General features: G+C 37.9%; 1 protein-coding gene across 1 annotated transcript in view; it reads right to left on the bottom strand.

Moving 5' to 3' along the window:
• Window positions 1–26,062, bottom strand: part of LOC307104492 (A disintegrin and metallopeptidase domain 3-like) — a gene marked incomplete at both ends in the record, with an annotated part of 119,008 nt that overhangs the window by 56,947 nt on the left and 35,999 nt on the right. Inside the window, 6 exons of the mRNA XM_079779378.1 lie at window positions 2,142–2,328; window positions 4,533–4,669; window positions 16,656–16,737; window positions 17,836–18,002; window positions 19,003–19,074; window positions 24,159–24,224. Coding sequence (XP_079635504.1) covers window positions 2,142–2,328; window positions 4,533–4,669; window positions 16,656–16,737; window positions 17,836–18,002; window positions 19,003–19,074; window positions 24,159–24,224 — 711 coding nt within the window. The remainder of the gene's footprint in view (window positions 1–2,141; window positions 2,329–4,532; window positions 4,670–16,655; window positions 16,738–17,835; window positions 18,003–19,002; window positions 19,075–24,158; window positions 24,225–26,062) is intronic.

Genomic DNA, 26,062 nt, shown 5'->3' with positions numbered 1-26,062 from the left:
AACCTACCTATTTGAAGAAATAATGACTGAAAACTTCCCCCACCTGGTGAAAGAAATAGACTTACCAATCCAGGAAGCGCACAGAACCCCAAACAAGAGGAATCCAAAGAGGACCACATGAAGACACATCATAATTAAAATGCCAAGAGCAAAAGTCAAAGAGAGAATATTAAAAGCAGCAAGAGAAAAACAGTTAGTTAACTATAAGGGCGCACCCATACGACTGTCAGCTGGTTTCTCAACAGAAACTATGCAGGCCAGACGGGAGTGGCAAGAAATATTCAAAAGTGATGAATAGCAAGAACCTACAACCAAGATTACTCTACCCAGCAAAGCTATCATTCAGAATTGATGGGCAGATAAAGAGCTTCACAGATAAGAAAAAGCTAAAGGAGTTCATCACCACCAGACCAGTATTATATGAAATGCTGAAAGTATTTTTAAAGAAGAGGAAGAAGAATAAAAAGGTGAAGATAAAAATTATGAACAACAAATACATATCTATCAACAAGTGAATCTAAAAATCAAGTGAATAAATAAAATCTGATGAACAGAATAAACTGGTGAATATAATACAATCACGGGCATAGAAAGGGAGTGGACTGACAATTCTCGGTGGGAAAGGGGTGTGGGTGGTGCGGGAAAAGACTGGACAAAAATCGTACACCTATGGATGAGTACAGTGGGGGGTGGGTAAGGACAGTGGGGGGGGGTAAGGGCAAAGGGTGGGGTGGGAGCCAGGTGGAGGGGAGCTATGGGGAAAAAAGAGGAACAATTGTAATAATCTGTATAATAAAGATTTATTAAATTAAAAAAATTAAAATTAAAAAATAAAAAAAGGAATGGTAGGTAAAATAAAGCAACCATGTTTCAATGTACTTTTTACTATAAAGTGTAAGGTGATAGAAATGAAATATTAACAAACATTGTATATAAACTAGTTGAGTCATAAACACTGTTATTTTGGAAAAGGTATCCCAGATATGGTTAAACGTTAAATAAGCATGATAAAAATGAAAACATAATAAAAATGCTTATCACAATAATGTCTAAGGTGATAATCTTATAAATCAAATACAGATTAAATAATAAATGAAAACAATGTAGATATTGAAGGTAATAGTATAGAAAAACCAAATGATAATAGAGAAATATTGGGGACATGCTAAATGATACGAAGCTGGTGTGTGCATATCGATAGAGACAGAGACAGAGATAGTGATGGAGATAGAGGTAGATATGTCAGACTTTAAAACAGAAAGCAGCATTAGAGATAAGATGTTTCACTATTTGACAGTACAAAGTAAATATCTAGGAAGGTATAACTATTATAAAAAGTTTGTACCATATAAAACAGCTTCAAAATATAAAGAATGAATTAAGTAAATTCTAGTGAGAAGTAGGCAAATACAACTGTATTATTGGAGGTATCAATATAATTTCTCAAGTGCTGAGAAGTCAGACAATAAAAATTACATTCACTTACAATTGCAATGCAAACAATTTATACGGAATTTTCACTAATAATTAGAGAGCCTTCATATTTTCTAGAAAATCTATATCATTCACATCACAATGGCTAAGTACATGAAGACAGTCACAACAAAATTCACTGATTAATTATCTTACCAAGCACAATTGAAAAAAGATAGCAAGAAATAAATATAACAATAATTAATGATGCATTATGATTTATTCAGTTCTGTTCAACCAAGTTAAAATAAATGAAGTTGCCCAGATGCAAGGACTGAAATTAAGAGATGAGGAGGTAAACAACACTCATTGTATAATTTTGGGAACCAGTACTCACTTGGGAAAAATTCAGGAGATGATTTAGGTGACTATATTATTGAGGGTGCTAGTTTAATGAAACAGAAAGGTGAGTGTTGCTACTAATGGTTGCACAATGAACAAAATTGTATTGAATCCATGCTACACTTACTCCATACTTAAATTCTTCAAATGTTTCAAAATCAGGAAGAGTCCATCCTCACATGCCCAATATCTCCATGTCTTAGTTGATGAAATGGTGCAACATTTGACAAAAAGCCCTTCCCTTGTGTTTCACATCTCTATTTATAGCACTATCTGATGAGCGGAAAAACACGTCTTTAGCTATGCCATTAATGACTGACACTAACCTCTTCGGTGCCACAATCACATTGCTCTCCCGCTTCCACAATTCGATTGCCACATGTTGCTTCTCTTCCTTGGACCACCACTTTGGAAATGGTTTGATTCTGAAGACATTCAAATTCAGGCTGTGAAACTACACGTTTAAATTCATCCACGCTGCAACTGCTAAACAACTTTACACCATGGGAACGTCTAAAATTAAATCACATTCTTCAGATAAATGGAGTAAAATCACTATCAAAGTAACACTCTTCAATATAGCACTATTAATTCTGTACAACTTCAGTCAGAGAAAAACAAGGAGGAGGGGAGAGCGCTTTGATTTTTTAATACAAGTCATGGAAAATGTAAGCAATGAGTTCATTTATATTATAATTTAATATAATGCAATTCTAGCAAGTAGAGGAAGTTAAAGTGACATGAGTTAGAGTATATTAAAACACAACAGTGCTTGACACACAAAAGTTCTATTTAAGTAGATGAGTCAATGATTTCTGAGCTCCCAGGTCTGTGAGATTTTTAGAGGCCCCACATTGTTAATTTATTTTAATTCTGTATTGATTAAGGTATTACATATGTGTCCTTATCCCATTACCCCCTTTGCTCCCGCCCCCTGCTCGTGTCCTCACCCTCCCTAGTGTCTGTGTCCATTGGTTAGGCTCATATGCAGGTATACAAGTTTGGTTGATCTCTCCCCCTCCCACTCACCCTCCACTGCCTTCCCTCTGAAGTTTGAGGGTCTGATTGATGCTTCTCTGTCTCTGGATCTGTTTTTGTTCATCAGTTTATGTTGTTCATTATATTCCACAAATGAGTGACATCACTTTGTTAATTATATTTCCTCCTACACTTACTTCATGAGGGTCTTATTTTGTTAGTGAATTGAACCCACCTGTTGGTATCTTTGGTGTGTTTCAGTTTGGGAAATGTAGAATATGCTATTGCTTTTTTGCTTGTTTCCCTCTTTATTTTGTCAGAGACTTGGGGGAACTAAATTACCATCCGACTTCCATCTTCTTCCTTTTCTTAAAACATAGTTCTCCCTATATATGGAGCCATCCTCTCTAATTCTAATACTGCCTTCCTTTCTATGACAAGCCCACAGAGCTACATCTTAGGGCACTTCTTTAACTAGTTTCAACTTCTTTCTAAATGAACTGGTCATGGTTTTAATTCCCATCAATATGCAGATGGCTCACACATTCTAGATCCCTTGTCTTCAGATATCCTGATTATATAACTGTGGGCTTAACTCTAATAAATGACTCAGAGCCCCCAAAATAGCATTTAAAACTGCCTCAAGATTTCCCAATTTCTCCTTTCCTAAAACATTTGCCTTTTTCACTATCTGTTAAGTTGTGATATCCAATAATCTACAAACAATTCTTGCCATTTCCATTTCTCTCAATCTTAATAAATTGATGTAATTATGATAATCATCTCCCCAATGTTATTACAATATTTTCCCTCTGATGTATTATTCATTCATTTTAAGATAATTTTTATTAGCCGTACTGTATAAATCAATTTAAAATGTGGTTTGCTACATTGATCATTAAATCCCACCTCTCACATCATGATTACACGATCAGGCTCTTTCCTACATACCCTATGTGAGTTACTCCTGGACTTCTTCCCCTGACTCAGTGTTCTTTAGCCTCCTTGCATTTCACTTTATTTTCCTTGTATATATGTCCTTATACTCCAAGCTATGTCTCTTGGTTGTCATTGTTTCCCCTTACCCCCTCAATTTCCTCATAACAGTCTGTTGAGTTTCTCAAGCTTGTTGCCATCCAAGTATCACTCACCTGCCCTCCCGAATGGTATTCAATAAGTTCTTTAGGTAAATGGATTCATTCCTTCTCTTCAAGTCCCTACAGAATTATTTCCTAGGCCACATTACTAGTATTAGAAAGTTTTCTCTTCCCATGTATTCCCTATTTACCTCCTTCTGGGCACCTATCGCAAGATGTTTATATTTTGTTTATTCTATGGCCACTTTTTTCTTTCCTGTCCCTAATGCACTAATATAAGATATTTAGGACTCACTTACCTTGTTAACCATTGGTAAGGCAAGCACACAATCCTGCAACACAGTCACTGCTCATTACATTTTCAAAATGAATAAATAAATTTCACTTCAAGACTATAGCAAGCCCCAGAAAGTCACTAACAAGAAATACTTTCTCTGTGGACTGTCACATTAAATATAAAAATATTAAGCACATTTTCTATAATATCAAATCCTAGTTGTGTTTGATAATCTTTAAATAACGACATATCTATTTAATAAAAATCTTTTTACTCATAAGTTATATTGCAAGCAATTATACATCAAAGACCACTACAAACATTTCACCAAAAACTACATAGAGTTTATAGAAACAACACCTTACATTGCTTGAGGATTCATAATGCATGCAGTTCCTGGACAGTAACAATTATAGATGTCATCATATCTTAATCCCAGATTAACTCCAATCAGCTGTGCCATAACAACTGAAAATGCCTCTGAAGATATCCTCTTTGGATACTAAATACAAAAAACAAACAACAACAACAAAAAACAACAACAACACAGTATTGCTTAAGTTATTTCTCCATCCTTTTGATCATTTCAATTAATAATTTGTGGGCATACTACCTAAATGCAAACACAAATTTAAGAATATAGCATGAAAAAAATTGGTAAATTGTGGTGTGTTTTATTTTTTTAAGAAATGGTATTTTTAGTCTAATGGCATTGACAAGAAACAGATAAAATTAATGCTGCTTTTCTGTTTTTATTACCTTACTGCTTGAAATCCAAATAATTTAAAAAATGTTTGAGAATAAACATTGTTTTAGTCACTATATTATTTTTCCAGTGAATGTTTGAAAAAAATACAGAAATTCTTAAAAGTTAAATTGGAAATCAATTTTGTCTTTATCAATAGTTTTAGGAAAGATGGTTTGTTGCTTTCTTATCATTTTTTCATCATAGATTTGCTTGTTAGCACATATCTACATAAATATATATGGAATATCCCACGCAATAAGAAAAAAATATACCACATTCTCTTCAAGAGTACATAAACATTCTCCAGTACAAACCACCTGTTAGGCTACAAAACAAGTCTCACAACTTTGAAAATATTGAAATTATACAAAGTATCATTTCTAATGCCAATGGAATGAAACTACTAATTAATGAGAGAAGAAATTTTTGAAAATTCACATGACTGTGAGACTTCAACAATATACTCTGAAATATTAATGAACCCAAAGAAGTGAAAAGGAAATTAGAAAATACCTTCAGAAAAATGAAAATTAAAATAGAACATACCCAAACTTATGGGATCCACCAAAATCTGGGCTATGAGAAAAAATTTTAGCTGTAAACACATACATTAAACAACAAAGAACCATGGCCTGTGTGTCTCAGTTGGTTCAGTGCCATCCCATTCACCAATGGGTCACTGTTTCAATTCCCTGTCAGGGCACATGCCTGGATTGCAGGCTCAAATCCATGGTGGGGAGTAAGCAGGAGGCAGCTGATCGAAATTTCTCTCTCATTGATGACTGTCTCTCTTCCTCTCCCTTCTTCATTCTCTAAAATCAATTAGAAACCATATTTTAAAAAAAAACAAAGAAGATCTCAAATGAAAAACATAACATTAAACCTAAAAGAACTAAAAATAAAAGAACAAAATGAACCCAATAAAATAAATAGATATAAAATCTAGAGATGAAAAAATAGGGAGAGTCAAAAAAAAATGTTGGTTCTTTGAAATGGTCAAGAAAACTGGCAGACTGTTAGCTAGAGTAACCAAGAGAAGAAGAGGTAAAGCTCCATATAAGGAAAGAAAGTCAGGACATTAAAACTAATGTCACAAACATTTTAGAAAAGATTCTAAGAGAACTAGAGGCCAAGTGCACAAAATTCGTGCATGGGGTAAGGGGTGTCCCTCAACCCAGCCTGTACCCTCTCCAATCTGTGACCCCTTGAGGGATATCCTACCGCCGTTTAGGCCTGATCCCGATCGGGCCTAAACGGGCAGTTGGACATCCCTCTCACAATCCAGGACTGCTGGCTCCCAACCTCTCACCTGCCTCTCCCTGATTGCCCCTAACTGCTTCTGCCTGCCAGCCTTATCACCCCCTAACCACTTCAGTGCCAGCCAGATCGATGCCTAACTGCTCCCCGGCCATCCCGATTGCCCCTAACTGCCCTCCCTGATGGCCTGATCGCCCACAACTGCCCTCCCCTGCAGGCCTAGTCCCCCCCAACTGCTCTCCCCTGCAGTCCTGTTCCCCCGCAACTGCCCCCCCTGCTGACCTGGTCTCCTCTAACTGCCCTCTTCTGCCTGCCTGGTCAGCCCTAACTATCCTCCCCTGCTGGCCTGGTCACCCCTAACTGCCCTCCCCTGCCAGTCTGGTTGCCCCTAATTGTCCTCCCCTGCAGGACCAGTCCCCCTAAATGGCCTCCCTACTGGCCTGATCGCCCACAACTGCCCTCCCCTGCATGCCTGGTCCCCCCCAACTGCTCTCCCCTAAAGTCCTGGCCCCCCCAACTGCCCACCCCTGCAGTCCTGTTCCTCCACAACTGCCCTCCCCTGCTGACCTGGTCTCCCCCAAATGCCCTCCTCTGCCAGTCTGGTCGCCCCCAACTGCCCTCCTCTGCAGTCCTTGTACCCCCCCACTGCCCTCCCTTGCTGGCCTGGTCACCCACAACTGCCCACAACTGGCCTCCCCTGTCAGCCATCTTGTGGCAGCCATCTTGTGTCCACATGGGGGCAGCCATCTTTGACCACATGGGGGTGGCCATATTGTGTCTTGGAGTTATGGTCAATTTGCATATTACGCTTTTATTAGATAGGGTACTGTGGAAACTGTAGGTCAACAAATTGGATAAACATTCCTCTCTGTTAATGAAACATTTTGGTGTTGGGGACCATGATTTCAAATTTTTTAATGAGCTTGTTGATGTCTGTAAAAACTTCTGCTAAAACCTAAACACTATATTTTCTGGGGATTTTCTTCTTTTCCTTCTCCTGAAGTTTTCTTTTCTCTTACCTCTTCTTCAGTTCTGTGTTCCTGTAGTTACTCCAAATTCTCAGAAACCATCTCTAGGAATTCCTCAATGTCATCCTCATCCACACCCAGGTTAAAGTTTTCAATGTCAACCACAGCCTTGTTGCATTTTGCGACCTTCCCTCCTTGGAAAAATCTTTCAAGTCATGGAGGAACCTTTTGAGTGTTTTCTTCCCAATGTTACACATACATTCCTGCATGACATCACCCCAAGCCCAAGCTAGGTTCTTGATTCCGTCATATATATTGTAATATTCCAGAATGGCATCGTCTTCTCAGTGGCTCCTTCACTAGCAGCAATAATTTGGCAAAGGACTTCCTTAGATAGCAGGCCTTAAAATCTGCTATAATTCTGTTTCCCATTGGAAGAATCAAAGAGGTGGTATTTGGAGGGAGAAACACCACTTTAACATTAAGATAAAGATCACCAACTAAAAGACCATGTCTGGGAGCATTATCAATAATCACCAAAATCTCAAGAGGTTGTTTTTCTCCAAACAGTACTCCATTTTGCTGGCACAGCAATTCAGGAGGGCACCCTGCAAGAGGAGTTGAATCGTCCATGACTTATTGCTTCTGTAGGGCAAGGCAGTACATGCTCATTGATTTGCTTAAAAGACAGGGCCACCATTTGTCCACCAACCAGATCTGAAATATCATTGCTGACATGTACACATAAGGAACTGTTTGACATTGAAATTGGGGCTCAAAAGAACTGTTGCCCCAGAAAGGAACTCACTACAGACTGATTCATTTGCCTCTCAGCATAACCATTATGGCTTGTCTCATTTTCAGTTCTTATAAGTGTATTTCTTGTATCACATGATCTCAAGCATCTAGGGGAAATAATGAACAACATAAACTGATGAACAAAAACAGACCCGGAAACAGGGAAGTATCGATCAGACTGTCAAACCTCAGAGAGAAGGTAGGGGAGGGTGGGGGTAAGGGGGAGAGATCAACCAAAGGACTTGTGTGCATGCATATAAGCCTAACCAGTGGTCATGGACGACATGGGGGTGGGGGCATACATGGGGAGGTGTTTGGGATGGGAATGGGGGGATGAGGACAATTATGTGATACCATAATCAATAAAGAAATTAAAAAAAAAGACCAGGGGTTCTCACTGTGCCAGATTACAAAGGATTTCCATTTGTAGCCTGTGACATTGCCCCAAGCAACATTATTATTCTATTCTTAAAAGTCTTCAAACCTGGCATTGACTTTGACTCTTTATGGATAAAAGTCTTTTCAAGCATCGATTTCCAGAATAGGGATGTCTTATCCATTTTGAATATTTTCTATGGCAATCAGATTACCTAGAGTTTCCAAGAATTCTTCATCTGTCTTCATATCAGCTCTGGCATTCTCAACACTTACTTGTATATTACATAGTGAATAATGATTCTGGAATTATTGAAACCACATAGAGCTGACAGTAAACCCAACATTGAAATTGGGCCAAATTCTGTTTAGCATCACAAACAAACTTTTTGCTTTGGCCATGATCACCTTGGTGCAGAGAGAGATACACTTCTGTGTCTGGTCTTCATTGCAGGTCATTGGAAGTTTCTTTTGTTAGTTTTGCTGCCTTCCATGAAGAGATCCTTTCACAGCTTCTGTAACTTTGTTCTTGTTCTTCAAGATCAGGCTGTGGTAGAATGAAATGTGCCTGACTGGCAAGCCATAAACATCACTGGTTTTCCTCCTTTGTAGTACTTAATCACTCTTAATTTTGTTACCAGATCAATTATTCAAAGTGGGTGCTTACAAGCAACAGTGATTTTGTATACTCAGGGGACTTGATGAACAATAAAATATGAGATTAGGTCAAGCACAAAAAAAAATGATGCAATCAAGAAGATGCAGTAACACAAGATGTAGGAGGATGCTAGTGGTATAAAATGGCATAATGTTTCACAGCAAATTCATTTTTATAAGTAGAAATAGTACCCTCTAATATAATGATAAAGGGTATAGCACAGTAAATACATATACCAGTAACATAGTCATTTATTATCATTATCAAGTATTATGTACTGTATAGAACTGGCCTGCTACACTCTTATACAACTGGCAGTGCAGTATGTTTACACCAGCATCACTACAAACACATGAAGTGACGACGGCTATGATCTGACTAGGTCAGTGGTCGGCAAACACGGCTGGTGAGCCACATACGGCTCTTTAGCCCCTTGAGTGTTCTAATGCCACTTCTTCAAAATAGTCTCGCCCAGGCCGAAAACCGACTTCTGTGCATGGGCCACGAAGTTTCAATCGCACTAATCGTGCACACCCACACGTGGTATTCTGTGGAAGAGCCACACTCAAGAGGCCAAAAAGCTGCATGTGGCTCGCGAGCAGTGGTTTGCTGACGACTGGACTAGGTGATGGTAATTTGTCAGCTCCATTATAATCTTCTGTGACCAAAATCACAGAAGATTATATGTGAATGAAGCTGTCCCTTGTTGACCTAAATAACATTATGTGGTGCATGACTATATTCATTATATTTGAGACAAAGCTCAATACCTTACTACATTCACGTTATTAATAAGCTAGAAGATAAGGACATACACAACTAATCAAGACTAAATCATGAAGAAACAAAATCTAAAGAGACAACTAGTAAGGAGATTGAAGCAGTAATCAAAGACCTTCCAACAACAACAAAAACCCAGGAACTTATGGCTTTACTGGTAATATCTACCAAACCTTTTACAAAGATGTAATGCCAGTCCTTCTCAAAATCTTCCACAGAATCAAAGAAGGGATATTCCCAATCTCATTTTATGAAGCCATCATTTCCCTGATACCAAAATGTTCAACAAGAAAAAAATTAAGACCAATATCCCGATGAATATTAATACAAAAATACTAGCAATCTGAATTCAATATCATATTAGCAGAATTATACACCATGACTGAGATTGTTTTCTGCTGAAATACAAGGATTATTTAACATAGGAAAGTCTTCAATGTAATATACCAATTTCACAGAATGAAGGGTAAAATCCACATGATCTCACCTAATGCAAAAGATGCATTTCACAAGATTCAACACCTTTATGTGATAAACAACCCTCAAGAAAACTGGAATATGAGACATCTACCTCAACCTAATAAGGTTCTCTCTCTCACCACTTCTATTTAATATTCAAAAACTTACCAAGAGCAATTAAGCAATACAATATATGACTTTTAACTTGGAAAGGAAGAAGTAAAATTACCAGTGTTCAGAGCTGACATGATCCTATATATAAGAAACACAAAAGATCGCACATAAAAGACTCTTAGAACTAATAAATGAATTGCAGGGTAGAAAATCAAAACAATTTATTGTGTGTCCATACACTTAAAATGAATAATCTGAAATGCAGTGGACATTCTGTGCAGATCAGAAGCATGAGACTAAGAAACCTCATGTTTGAAAGTGACCTAAAGTGTATCATGGAGAGAATGATACTCAGGCATGTTGACTATTTTCATTGTTGCTGTTGGACTGAATCCAGGGAGAGCGATTGGGAGAGACATCATTACAGAGAAGCCTAGGACTTGTCATTGCAAGGCCTTACTACAGTGCTCTCATGAGTACTAAGTACATATGTTCCTAATAGTACTTATGATAGGCTAAATATATAATATATTCATTAAAAATCATCTTTTTGAGATTTTAGAGGACATAGAAATTTGTTAAGTATATAGTTTTACTTCAAGTGTTTTTTTTCTTTTAATTTTATTCCCCAGTATTATATACTGTTGTTTTTTATATTTCAATTACAATTTACATTTGGTATTATATTGTATTAGTTTCAGGTGTACAGCATAATGGTTGGACAACCATATACTTGACAAAGTGTTCCACCAGATACTTCTAGTACTCACCTGACACCATACATAATTATAATTTCATGGACTAGATTCACTATGCTGTTATCTACTCTTAATGGATTTCTGTGCACATCCTTTTGGGTTGTGCTGATAAACAGATTGATAGCCAATTAGTGTTTTGGGGCCAATACATTGACTATTATACAACTTATTTTGAAATTGTTCAACTGATTAATAGAAATAATTTTAATTAATTGGATATCCTATGGCTGAGGATATCCTGAATTTATATTTTGAATCAAAACTGTAGCTTTTCCACTAACTGTAGATATTCCTCATCAATCGGTCTTCCAGTTATTGCTTAAGAGTGTTGAAAGTGTACAAAACTATAAAATATTAGTAATGTTTTTATTCTTTGACAGTGTGATATTATAGACAAATTATTCTTCTGTCATTGTTTATCTGAAACATCATACATTCTTATTCTTTAATTGTCATTTGTATTATTTCATTTTTTTCCAGTTCCTTGATTATTAATACATTTGTTACTGGTTCTGAGAAGCTCTGAAAGACTAAAGATGTCAACAACTGGTCATGCAAAGCAAATGATATAACATGTTTTTTATTACTTTATCATAGTGATTTGGGTTTGGGCTTTTTTTTGGGGGGTTGTACAAATGTTGTATACTAAAATATAATCATGTTCTGTTTTTAAAAAGAAAATAATTGGAGTTACAATACCATCAAAAAAAAAGAAATACTTAGAAACAAAGTTAAACAAGGAGATGAAAGAATTGTACATGGAACACTGCAAAATATTGCTGAAAGAAATTACAGAAAACACAATTAAATTAAAAGTCTCCATCCGCAAATGGAAGACATAATATTGTTAAGATGTCATTACTACCCAAACCAGTCTTAATATTCAATGCAGTCCCCACAACAATCCAAAAAGCATTTTCTGGTAGAAGTAGAAAGAAAAATAATCTCAAAATTCATATGAAATATCAAGGGACAATGAATAACAATAGTAATATTTTTTAAAAAGGAGAACTAAGTAGAAGAACCACATTTACAGATTTCAAAATATATGTACACAGCTAACATAATAAAAACAGTGTGGTATTGACTTAAAGAAAAATCTATAAATCATTAAATAGAATAGAAAGCCTAGAGATTAACCCTCACATATATGTTCAAACTATCTACGAGAAGGTTACCAGGACCACATAATGAGGAAAAGATAATTTGTTCAACAAGAATACTGAGTGGAGTTGTATGAGTTCCCTGTAAATGTTGGAGATTAAGTCCTTATTGGTGATAACATTGGTAAATATGTTCTCCCATGCGGTAGGCTTTCTTGTTGTTTGGTTGATGTTTTCTTTTGCTGTGAAAAAGCTTTTTATTTTTGATGTAGTCCCATTTGTTTATTTTCTCTTTAGTTCCCATTGCCCTAGGAGCTGTATCAGTGAAGAAATTGCTGCGGCATATTTCTGATATTTTGCTGCCTGTGGATTCCACTAGTATTTTTATGGTTTCCCATCTTATGTTTAAGTCCTTTATCCATTTTGAGTTTATTTTTGTGTATAGTGTAAGTTGGTGGTCTAATTTCATTTTTTGCATGTATCTGTCCAATTTTCCCAACACCATTTATTGAAGAGACTGTCTTGACTCCGTTGTATGTTCTTGCCTCCTTTGTCAGATATTAATTGAGCATAGTGGCTTGGGTTGGGTCAATTTCTAGGTTCTCTATTCTATCCCACTGATCTATATGTCTGTTTTTGTGCCAGTAGCAGGCTGTTTTGAGAACAGTGGATTGGTAATACAGCTTGATATCTGATATTGAGATCCCACCTACTTTGTCCTTCTTTCTCAGGATTGCTGCAGCTATTCGGGGTCTTTTTTTTATTTCAGATGAAATTTTGGAAAGTTTGTTCTAGGTCTGAGAAATATGCCGTTGGTATTTTAATGGGGAGTGCATTGAATCTACAGATTGCTTTGGGTAGTATGGGCATTTTAATTATGTTAATTCTACCAATCCATGAACACAGTATGTTCTTTCATCTGCACTTGATCTTAGCCAAAAGGCCGAGAAGCGATGTTCTTCCATCTGTTTATGTCTTCCTCTATCTCTTTTTTCAGTATCCTGTAGTTTTCCGCGTATAGGTATTTTACCTCCTTAGTTTAGTTTATTCCTAGGTATCTTAATTTTTTTGGTGTGATGGTAAATGGGATTGCTTTTTTAGTCTCTCTCTCTGTAAGTTCATTATTGGTGTATAGAAATGCCATAGATTTCTTGGCATTAATTTTGTATCCTGCTACATTGCTGAATTCATTTATTAAGTCTAATAATTTTTTGATGGAGTCTTTAGAGTTTCCTATGTACAGTATCATGTCATCTGCGAATAAGGACAGTTTTACTTCTTCTTTTCCAATTTGGATGCCTTTTATTTCTTCTTCTTGTATAATCGCAATGTCTAATACGTCCAGCGCTATGTCAAACAGGAGAGGTGAGAGTGGGCACAAGAAAGATAAATAACCCAATCAAAAAATGGGCAACGGATCTAAATAGATACTTTTCGAAAGAAGACAGAAGGAAGGCCAAGAGGCATATGAAAACAGGCTCAAAGTCACTAATCATCCGAGAGATGCAAATCCAAACAACAATGAGGTACCATCTCACACCTGTCAGAATGGCTATCATCAACAAGTTAACAAACGACAAGTGCTGGCAAGGATGCAGAAAAAAAGGAACCCTCATGAACTGCTGGTGGGAATGCAGACTGGTGCAGCCACTGTGGAGAACAGTATGGAGTTTCTTCATAAAACTCAAAATGGGACTCCCATTTGACCCAGTGATCCCACTTCTAGGAATATATCCCAAGAATCTAGAAACACCAATTAGAAAGGATATATGCACCCCTATGTTCATAGCAGCACAATTTACAATAGCTAAGATTTGGAAACAGCCTAAGTGCCCATCAGCAGATGATTGGATTAAAAAACTGAGGTACATCGACACAATGGAATACTATGCTGCGGTATAAAAGAAGGAGTTCTTACCATTTGCAACAGCTTGCATGGAACTGCAGAGCATTATGCTAAGTGAAATAAGCCAGGCAGAGAAAGATAAATATCACATGATCTTACTCATTTACGGAATATAATGAACAACATAAACTGATGAACAAAAATAGACCCAGAGACAGAGAAACATCAATCAGACCATTAAACCTCAGAGGGAAGGTAGGGGAGGGTGGGGGTAAGCGGGAGAGATCAACCAAAGGACTTGTATGCATGCATATAAGCCTAACCAATGGACACAGACACCATGGGGGTGAGGGCATGAGTGAGAGGGATGGGGGGGGGGTAATGAGGGAATAAGGACACATATGTAACACCTTAATCAATAAAGAAATTTTAAAAAAAGAATACTGAGTGGAAAAGAAGATAATTCTCTTCAATAAATGGTAATGGGAAAATGAACACCCATATAGAAAAGAATATACTTGGACCCTTATATTATACCATATGCAATAGTTAACTCTAAATGGATTAAAAATCTAAAGGTAAGACCCAAACTACAAAACAAATGGAATAAAACATAGAGGAAAATCTTCATGACATTGAGATTGACAATAATTTCTTGGATATAATGCCAAGAGCACAGGCAACAAGAGCAAAAATAGGTATATGGGACTACACCCAACTTAAACGTTTTGTGTTTCAAAGAGCAAAATCAATGGAGTATAAAAGCAACCTGCAGAATGGGAGAAAATATTTGCAAATCATGTATCTGATAAGGGGTTAATAACCATTATATAAAGAACTCCTGCCACTTAGCAACAAAAAATCAAATAGCTCAATTTAAATATGTACTAAGGATTTGAATAGACATTTCTCCAGAGATGATATGCAAAAATCCAAAAGGCATATGAAAAGATGCTCAACATTACTAACAATCAGAGGAATACAAATGAAAACCACAATGAGCTGTCACCTCATATCAATTAGGATGGCTGCTATTTAAAAATCCAGACAATGCCCTGGCTGGGTGGCTCAGTTGGTTGGAGCATCATCCCATACACCAAAGGGTTGCAGGTTAGATTCCCAGACAGGGAACATACCAAGGTTTTGGGTTTGAGTCTCCAAGCAATCAATGTTTTTTTTCTCACATCGACTTCTCTCTCTCTCTCTCTCTCTCTCTCTCTCTCTCTCTCTCTCTCTGTCTTTCTTTCTGTCTCACTTCCTTTCTTCCTCTCTCAAATCAATAAACATGTCATCGGGTTATGTGAGGATAAAAAACAAACAGAGAATAACGAGTGTTGGTGATGTTTTCATGATGCAATATAAACTGTTGAGATTATAAACTATTGTAAGCAGTTATTAAATTATTAAAAATAGAATTACCATATGATACCGCAAACCCACTTCTGAGTATATATCAAACATATTTGAAATAGAACAGATATCTGCATTGCCTTTTCATTGCAGCATTATTCAGAATAGCCAAGGTATGGAAACAGCCTAAGTGTCTATTGCCAAATGAATGGATAAAGAAAATGTTACACACACACACAATTACAAAAACAGACACATATGCATACTTATATACCCCTATATTATACCACTAGAGGCCCAGCGCATGAAATTCTGCATGGATAGGGTTTCTAGGTCTAGCCTGTGATTAGGGCCAATTTTCCCCAGCTGCTTGCAACTGCCCCCACTCCCCACCACCATTGCCGGTCGCCCTCTGTGTGTGGGGCAACCAGTGGGGCAATCAGGCCACACTTGCTTGCACCCACCTTGGTCTGGTGCAGCCTGCGTACACCTCCACCCATCCATGGTTCCCTGTTCCCCATCTGGCGATCAGAGCCTGCCAGCCGGGAGGAGGGGCCAAGAGGTTTTCCTGCAGGACCCTGATAGGGCGATTGGGGCCTGAGGGTTGGGGGCAGCTCCTGTGTTGAGCGTCTGTCCCCTAGTGGTCAGTGCACATCATAGTGAGCGGCCTTAAGACTGTCTGGTCAATTAGCATATTATGCTTTTATATATACAGATATGCAAAGGTAGCTCAAAATGAAATATTATTCAGCCATAAAAATAATAAAATCCTGCCTTTGCATAAACATGGGTGTAGCAGGGTAATACAATCCTAAGTGAAATAAGTCAGGAAAAGACAAATATTACATGATTTCCCTTATACATGGAATGTAAAAATGTCATACTCAGAGAAGCAGAGGGTATAATGGTGGTTGTCAGGAGCTAGAAGGTTTGGAAAATAGGGCCATTTTGCTCAAAGGGTACAAAGTTTCAGTTATGAAAGATGAAAAGCTCTGCAGATAAGCTTATCACAATGTAAAGAAATTAACACTACTGCACCATGTACTTACAATAGTTAACATACTATATTTTATATGTATTTAACCATAATAAAAACCATTTTTAGTATTACACCATTTGAGTTTCCATAATCTATAAAAATAAAAATAAAAACAATTTCTAAAATTCTGTCAAACTATTGTGGTAGATACACTACATGTACTTTTTCTCCTTGAAGCGGATATTAACTTTCAACAGGGTAATAACTCCTGAAGAGATGGGAATAAAATGCATACCAGAGCAATTCCTGCAGCAAGTTTTGGATCGCATGCCCTTCCATGATATGTTGCTCCCACATAATTTGGATAATCCCTATAACTAAATAATAAAAATTGTATTGAGGATAAGTGCATTTTAAATGATTAATAATTTAATGACTTTTTAAGAACTGGATTCCTCAATAAAGCTCTTTTTGTTAAAATGTGAGTATTTCATATCAACTCCAATGCATTTAATCATTTTTCTATTTGGGTAACCTCATGTAGTTTATACAAAGTTAAGTTCTAAGAAACGCTTCAACATTATTTGATACACTTCCCAGGACACTGCAGTGTCCAATCCTTACAAACATTTAATCAGCACTGTTGTCACTTCTGGGTGGATATAATTATAGGTTGTAATAGTCAGGAGGGATTACTGCCATGATTTTCACATAGCGAAACCTTTAAAGCTATGTGAAGGGATTACTGCCATGATTTTCACATAGTGAAACATATAAAAATGTTGCATTGGAGGACAAATAGAGAGACAGAATATGAAGAAAAAGAGAAATAGGGTGCACAAACTGTCCTCATTCATTTTAGTTCTTAAAGTTGCTCCTAAATTTACAAACCTCACCTTAGATTCTACAGGATATACCAATAGATTTATTCTATAATTCTTTAAGACTTCAGAATTATGAATTTTTAAAATCTAAAATAATTAAATTATTAAAACAAAAATCTATGCACAATCCCTTGAAAGGTATACTGCAAGTAATTAAATAGCTACAATTTAGGTCAATACAGGAATACCAGAGGTGAGCACATTGCCATTTTAATCTTGTGGATTGTGACAAGCTTTGTATACAATTATTGCATTCTCTTAACTTATTACATTTTATTTAATGTTAAAATGGTGGCTTCAGTTATTTGCATCTAAGAAAATCTTTAAAAACTCAGAGGCCCATGTATATCCCAAGACTTCCTATAATTTCCAGTTCATTACATTTCCACAGGTAAATAGTCCACTCTGAAAATAATGGCCGACCATGATTTGTTATGCTACCTTGTTATCTGATATTTTTACTTTGCACTTGCCAACATTGTACTCATACATTCTTTTTTGTCATTATACTTAATATTTATATGTAGTTTTGATAGCTAATATATAAAATAATTTGATAAACCATATTTTCAATGCAAATAAGGAACTTACATCAACAAGAATGCCATATCATGGGACCTCTGAAGCAAATTGTTTTCTTTCCATGACACAAATCTTTGTAGTATTTCATTAGCTTCCCCAGTACATAAAATCTTATTTTGATCTGACCAGATCTCCAAAGATGTTAACATAACAGTCAGTTCCAAATGGGAAAACATCTGAAAACAGAAGATGCATGATATACAGTTTAGACAATCACAGATATAACATTACATCTCTATACAGAAATGCTAATAATTTGAAGATGAAACCCATTGGAAGTGAAACAGGTTGGTAGCACTATCTTACCTAATAATAAAGAAACATGTAAATTGATCATACCTCTGCTACACCCACAGCCAATCAGAGTGAGGATGCAAATTAACCCAACAAAGATGGTGGTTAATTTGCATATATACCTGGGTCCCAGGAACCTCCTCGGCACCCAGGTCACTCCTAGCCGGCCATCAGGCAGAGGCTTTAGATTGGGAAGGGGCCGAACCTGCAATCAGAGGGGTGGAGGGGTCCCCTTCCCAAGCCTAAAACCTGGGGTGGAGGCTTTAGGCTTGGGAAGGGGCCAAACCTGTGATCGGAGGTGCCGGGGTGGAACCCCTTCCCAAGCCTAAAGCCTTGGGAGGAGGCTTTTAGGCTTGGGCAGGGGCCAAGCCTGGGATCGGAGGGAAGGGGAAAAAAAATCAATGGAAACATATCCTCAGGTGAGGATAAAAAGAAAAATAAAGAAATAAATGTCATATCCTATGAAAGACACATCTTGAAAATGCCTAAAGAAAGTTGTCATTTTTTCATGGTGAAGGGACTGGAGTCCATGTTGATGAAAATACCTTGCTGGCTGCGGTGACTGGCAGTGTCTGTAGCAGTGGGGTGATGGGGCTGGCACCTTCCCCCGATCAGCCCGCTTGCCTCCTGCAAAGGGAGGCCAGACTGAGGCTTAGGTCCGCTCCCAATGGGGAGCGAACCTAAGCCATCAGTAGGACATCCCCTGAGGGCTCCCAGTATGTGAGAGGGGTCAGGCTGGGCTGAGGGACCCCTCCCCAGTGCATGAATTTTGTGCACCGGGCCCCTAGTACTTTTATAAAAATGTTAATTCTATATCTATAAATAATGTTGTTGCATAAATGAGAATGCTTCTTATTTAGAATACAAAACATAAACACTTACAGTGTTGATAAGACCAAAGATATGGACAATTTTCTCAGTTGCAACAGCCACTTCAGAGCCCATATAATCATACTGAAAGACAAGTTATATGTCTTAATCACTAGTGAAAATTACTAAGATATCACATTTCAATAGATATGAAATACTATAATAAGTGACTCAGTGAAAGACAAAAGCAGAAGATTAAGATTTATCAAATGCTTAAGAAGTTTTAGACATAAACATTCAGCATTTAAATATTAATAAATAATATTAACAGGATGATATTCCGATTATCTTCCTGTTCACAGATGTAAAAATTAAGGGTTAAAATTTAACAATCCAAGAATGTATAAATACTAAGATTAAGAACCAGAATCAAGTCTCTAACTAAACCACTAAGTCTTTTGGTCTAACACAGAGCTCTGAGTACCATAATAGTGAGCAAATTTAATAATATGTACTCCTTTTAGAGAACAAAAAATTATAACATTTTCTCTGAAATCCTTCATATTGATTTTTTTCACACACATTTAAAAGTGTTTGAGAAGAGCATAAAAAGTGGCAGTTTCCGATTTTTAATAATCTTCACCAAGTCTGCAAAAGATTACTAACAAAAAATAAAATCTAATGGTCACAATTCTCTGAAATAGACAAAGGGATTCTATGATTCTATTCTCTTAACTCCCTAAAATGCTATGTTTGCACCTTGGCATTTATTTGTATATGACCTTTCTCACTAAACCACATTGTAAATTTATACACTGCAGCTTGAGTGTGGTATGAGTGAAAGTTATCCTTTTAAACCTTTTGAACTCGGATGTCAAGTGTGACTCAACACGGTTAGCATCGGTAGCAGCTCTTTTTATACTCTTTGAATGTATCAATAATTTGAAATATAAAAAATACAAATAAATAAGTTTGTATGAAAAGAAACTCCAGTTTTTTATTCTACTGCCGCTCTTTGTAAAATCTGGGATATTTAAAAAATTAAATCCCGATTAGAATAAAGGAATCGAGAAAAAAGCAAGCGAGTGCAAAGGGTTAAGGCTAAATATGTGAAAAGTAAGAATAAAGAAATAAAAGTATGATGTGTAAATGAGTCAATAATCACAAATTATCAATACCCCAAATAGGAAAGGCTATAAAAAAAGATAACTTGTGAAAATTAAAATTAAAACACCTAGATTTCAAAGACATAGAAATATTAAAAATATGAAATTATATACCAGGAAATTCCTAGACAAAAATCACATGTCATATAATATCTTCTTACCTAATAATAAAGAAACATGTAAATTGACTGTGCCTCTGCTATGCCCACAGCCAATAAGAATGAGTATGCAAATTAACCCAACAAAGATGGCAGTTAATTTGCATACATACCTTGGTCCCAAGAACTTCCTCCGCACCCAGGTCACTCCCAGCCGGCCATCAGGCAGAGGCTTTAGGCTTAGGAAGGGGCCGAGCCTGCGATAGGAGGGGAAGGAGGGTCCCCTACCCAAGCCTAAAGCCTGGGGTGGAGGCTTTAGGCTTTGGAAGGGGCCGAGCCTGGGATCAGAGAGAAGAGGAAAAAAATCAATGGAAACATATCCTCAGGTGAGGATAAAAAGAAAAATAAAGAAAGAAATATCATATCCTATGAAAGACACATCTTGAAAATGCTTAAAGAAAGTTGTCTTTATTCATGGAGAAGGTACTGGAGTCCATGTTGATGAAAATACCTTAGCAGCTGCAGTGACTGGCAGTGGCTGCAGCAGCAGGGTGATGGGGCTGGCGCCTTCCCCTGATCAGCCTGGTCGACTCCCACAAAGGGAGGCCAGACTGCGGCTTGGGCCCACTCCCAATGGGGAGCAGACCTAAGCCATCAGTAGGTCATCCCCTGAGCGCTCCCAGTATGTTAGAGGGGGCAGGCTGGGCTGAGGGACCCCTCCCCAGTGTACAAATTATATGCACCGGGCACCTAGTGATAATTATATTATTCAAAACTAGTGACCCAGTGTACGAAATTTGTGCACTGGTAGGATCCCTAGCGGCTTCCAGCTGCCAGCTGAGTACTCCCGCCCTTCACCTGGACGCCTGATGCCACCACCAGCTGGGGCCTCCCTCCCTTCCCCTAAATGCTCCAAAAAAATCAAGCACATGTAGGCTAAATAGCAGCTATTAAACAATGATTGGGTTACCAAAGAAATCAAAGAAAAAATAAAAGCATTCTAGAAACTAGGATAGAGGCCTAGTGCACAGGTGGGAACCAGCTGGCCTGCCCTGAAGGGGTCCCCAGATCAGGGTGGATTTGATCCCAGACAAGGGTACATGCCTGGGTTGCTAGCTCAATTCCCAGTAGGGGGTGTGCAGGAGACAGCCAATCAATGATTCTTTCTCATTGATGTTTCTAACTATCTCTCTCTCTCCCTTCCTCTCTGAAGTCAATAAAAATATATATTTAAAAAAGAAGAAGAAATAAATAAAAGGCATCCAAATTGGAAAAGAAGAAGTAAAATTGTCATTATTCATGGATGCCATGATATTGTACATAGAAAACCTCAAAGATTCCATAAAGAAAAAAAAAAAAAACTATGAGACTGAATAAATGAATTTGCCAATGTAGCAGGATAAAAAATTAACACTCAGAAATCTATGGCTTTTTTCATACAACAACAAGCTTACAGAAAGAGAAACTAAATGCACAATCCCATTTACCATTACAACAAAAAAAATGAAGATACCTAGGAATAAACTTAACTAAGCAGGTAAAAGACCTCTGATCAGAAAATTACAGGACCTTGAAAAAAAAATAGAGGAAGACATAAGAAAAATGGAAGAATATACCATGCTCATAAATCGGTAGAATCAAATCATTAAAATGTCTATACTACCCAAAGAATTTTATAGATTCATTGCAATCCCCATTAAAATACCAATACTTCACAGAACAAATGCTGCGAAAAAAATCAACTGGCATAAAAAAAGACACCGAATACTCACAGCAATCCTGACAAAGAAGAGCAAAGTTGGAGGGATCACAATAGCAGATATCCAGCTGTGTTACAAAGCCACTGCTCTCAAAACTGCCTAGTTCAGGCACAAGAATAGACATATAGACCAATAGAACCAAACAGAGAACCCAGAAATAGATGCAAGCCATTATACTCAATTAATATTTGACAAAGGTAGCAAAAGCATATAATGGAATCAAGATAGTCTCTTCAATAAATGATGTGGGGAAAATTGGACAGATATATGCAAAAAAAAAAGAAAGGAAACTAGACCACCAATTATACCATACACAAAAATAAACTCAAAATAGTTAAAGGACTTAAACATAAGACAAGAAACCATAAAAATCTTAGAGGAATCCATTGGCAGAAAAATATCAGACATATGTCATAGAAATATTTTTACTAATACAGCACCTAGCACAAAGGAAACTATGGAGAAAAGAAACAAATGGGACTATATCAAAATAAAAAACTTCTGCACAGCAAGAGAAACCATCAACAAAACAACAAGAAAGCCCACAGCATGGCAGAACATATTTGCCAATATTATATACAATAAGGTTTTAATTTCCAAAATTTCCAACAGGGAGGTGGGGGCATGTGTGGGGAGGGGTGTGGGATGGGAATGGTAGGATGAGGACAAATATGTGATACCTTAATCAATAAAGAAATTTTTTAAAAAATGGGCAAAGGACATAAATAACCCCTTACAAAAGAGAACTTACAGAAGGCCAAGAGACATATGAAAACATGCTCAAAGTCACTAATCACCTGAGAGATGCAAATCTAAATGACAATGCAGTATTATCTCACACCTGTCAGAACAGCCATCAACAACAAATCAACAAATGAAAATTGCTGGCAAGGATGTGGAGAAAAAGGAACCCTTGTGCATTGCTGGTGGGAATGCAGACTGGTGCCGCTGCTGTGGAAAACAGTATGGAGTTTCCTCATAATGTTAAAAATTGAATCCCATTAGACCCAGTAATCCCACTTGTAGGAATATATCCCAGGAAACCAGAAACACCAATCAGAAAGGACATATGCAGCCCTATATTCATAGTGGCATAATTTACAATGGCTAAGATTTGGAAACAGCCTAAGTGCCCATCACCAGATGAGTAGATTAAAAAACAGTGGTACATCTACACAGTGGAATACTATGCTGCTGTAAAAAAGAAGGAACTCTTACCATGTACAACAGCATGGATGGAGCTGAAGAGCATTATGCAAAGCGAAATAAGCCAGTAGAAGAACAATAAATATTACATGATAACACTCATTTGTGGAATATAGTGAACAACATAAACTGGTGAACTAAAATAGATCCAGAGGCATAGAAGCATTGAACAGACAATCCAACCTCACAGGCAAGGGGAGACAGTGAGGGAAGAAGCTGGGGAGACATCAACCAAAGGACTTGTATGCATGCATATAAGTGTAACCCATGAACACAGTCAGTAAGTGGGGTGAGGGCATTTGCAGAAAGGTGATAGAATGAACGGGGAGAGGAAATGGGTGGAAAGGATTCATATGTAATACTTTAAACAACAAAGAACCTAAAAAAGAAAAAAGTAGAACATTATTGTAGTCATTGAGAGACTGATGAAAAAATATCAGTGATAAAAAATTAGACTGTTTAACTTCTGATCCATATGGCTTTGTTAAGAATTCCCATAACTAAATGAACATTCCTATGAATAATCCTCCCCATTATTAACATTTATAACTTCCACCAGGCATCACAAGTGTTTATAAAGCATAAAATAATCTTATGAAAGAAAATACTCAATAACAGGAACCACCAATTGAGTAATAAAACAAATACTTGTTTTAAAATGGAAACCAATTTAAGAAAGAAAATTTCACCACAATTAGGGGTGGATTGGAAATATTTGCAGTTAGTCATAATCCAATGTATTATAGTGTAGTAGAAGCCTCCAACACACACAAAGTTATACATTGTTACAGGAGTTGCATACTGATTTAGATATCAATACCATAAATACTGGTCTCCATATTACAATGAAGAGGCAATTGATATATCTTTATGCCCTGCTGTACTGAAATACACATTTTGAACACTTTATATCTGTATTGCAAAGAAAGAATGTTTCTTATTCCTTTTGTATTTAAACACAAAACAAAGATATGATGAAATGTATCAAGAATGCTTACCAAGGCTTTATCCATAATGATTTGTATTTTCAGAGTTCTTTTCAATAGCATAACATCCAATGTTTTCTGTGAAACAGAGGACATGAGATAAATAAAACATTTTTAAAATTCTTCTATGGTATATAATTATTTGCATTATATATGTTCACACAGAGAGGTATCTTATATAATAAAAGCCTAATATGCAAATCAACTGACCAGTAGAATGATGGGCAGAACGACCTGTCGCTATGATGCATAATGACTACCAGGGGGCAGACGCTCAACACAGGAACTGCAACCAGCAGTGGTGGCAGGGGGCAGGGGTAGCAAGCGAGCAGCACCAAGCCAGCCAAGGTGGGTGCCAGCAGGGGCCCCCCAATTTTTTCACCTGTCGCCCCACAAAGGGAGGTGACTAGCAGTGGCAGCGGGGGGCTGGATCAGCGAGCAGGCAACACCAAGCCAGCCAAGGTGGGTGCCAACGGGGACTTCCCGATTGTCCCACCAGTCACCATGCAGATTGGCCCTGGTCACTGGCCAGGCCTAGGGACCCTACCTGTGCATGAATTTTGTGTACCGGCCTCTAGTAGATAAATAACTATTGATACATAAAGATACAGGTAACAGGAAAATAAGAGGATGAGTGCTGACTAAGTAAATAAGCAGGTGAAATTCCAAACAAACATTTTAGGTACCAATCAGAAGCTTTCACTTTATATTTTTGACTAGAGGCCCGGTGCATGAAATTCGTGCACTGGGGTGGGGGGTGTCCCTCAGCCCAGCTTGCACAATCTCCAATCTAGGAGCCCTCAGAGGATGTTTGACTGCCAGTTTAGGCCCGATTCCTGTCAGTCAGACATCCCTCTCACAATCCAGGATTGCTGGCTCCTAACCACTTACCCGCCTGCCTGACTGATTGCCCTTAACCACTTCTGCCTGCCAGAATGATCATCCCCTAACCGCTCCCTTGCCGGCCTGATTAACACCTAACTGCTCCTCTGCTGGCCCAATCGCCCCCAACTGCCCTCCCCTGCTGACCTAGTCATCCTCAACTGCCCTCCCCTGCTGGCCTGATGGCCCCCAACTGCCCTCCACTGCCAGCCTGGTCGCCCCCAACTGCCCTTCCCTGCTGGGCTGATTGCCCCTAACTGCCTCTGCCTGCTTGATCACCCCTAACTGCTCCCCTGCTGGCCTTATCTCACCCCCAACTGCCCTCCTCTGCCAGCCAATTTGGTTCTGATTGGTCGGTTTCTATGCCAGTCATTGTCAAAAGCTCTGCCTCCTAGGCAGCAATTGGCTCCTCACACTTTACCTAGATTTGGTTCTGATTGGTTGGTTTCTATGCCAGTCAGCATCTCTGGGCCTATCAATGGGGCCTAATCAGAAAAGCAGCCCCAGTATAGGCCTGGAGGGAAACAGTGGAGGCCTGGAGAGAAATGGAGGTGTGGCTGCTGGCCAGACATGGAGAGAAAGAGAGAATCAAGTGCTGATCAACTTCTGCCACAAAGGCTATGGATCAAACCCTGCTTTTCTCTTCAGGCCTCTCTTCAGGCCTGATTCATAGCCCCCCTCAGGAGTCAGTGCTGGGTCACCATGCCGACCTGGTTGTCGCCACAGCAACCCAGTGCTGACTGTAGGACTGACTTCCGGTTGGTCAAGCCTCTGGTCGTGTCAGACCTAGGGTTTTTATAAATTTGAATAATTGGAATCTTCAAAAAAAAATGCTGCTGCGATGAGGGAGAAGCCTTGTTTCCTTTCTCTCAAAATCTTCCTCTATAATCCTATTCCAACCTTCAAGCTAACAAATTCCCATCAACTTTCCCCCAAACATTGCCTCTATTTTCTCATCATTTTTGTACTTTCAGTTATTTATATTGACTTCATTGTAGCTTACACCCAATAAAATGCATCCATTTTAAGTATAC

Source organism: Cnephaeus nilssonii (genome assembly GCF_951640355.1).
Source record: "Cnephaeus nilssonii genome assembly, chromosome: 8".
Taxonomy (NCBI): domain Eukaryota; kingdom Metazoa; phylum Chordata; class Mammalia; order Chiroptera; family Vespertilionidae; genus Cnephaeus; species Cnephaeus nilssonii.
The sequence above is the reverse complement of the archived record's forward strand: the minus strand, read 5'-3'. Positions and strand labels throughout refer to the sequence as shown.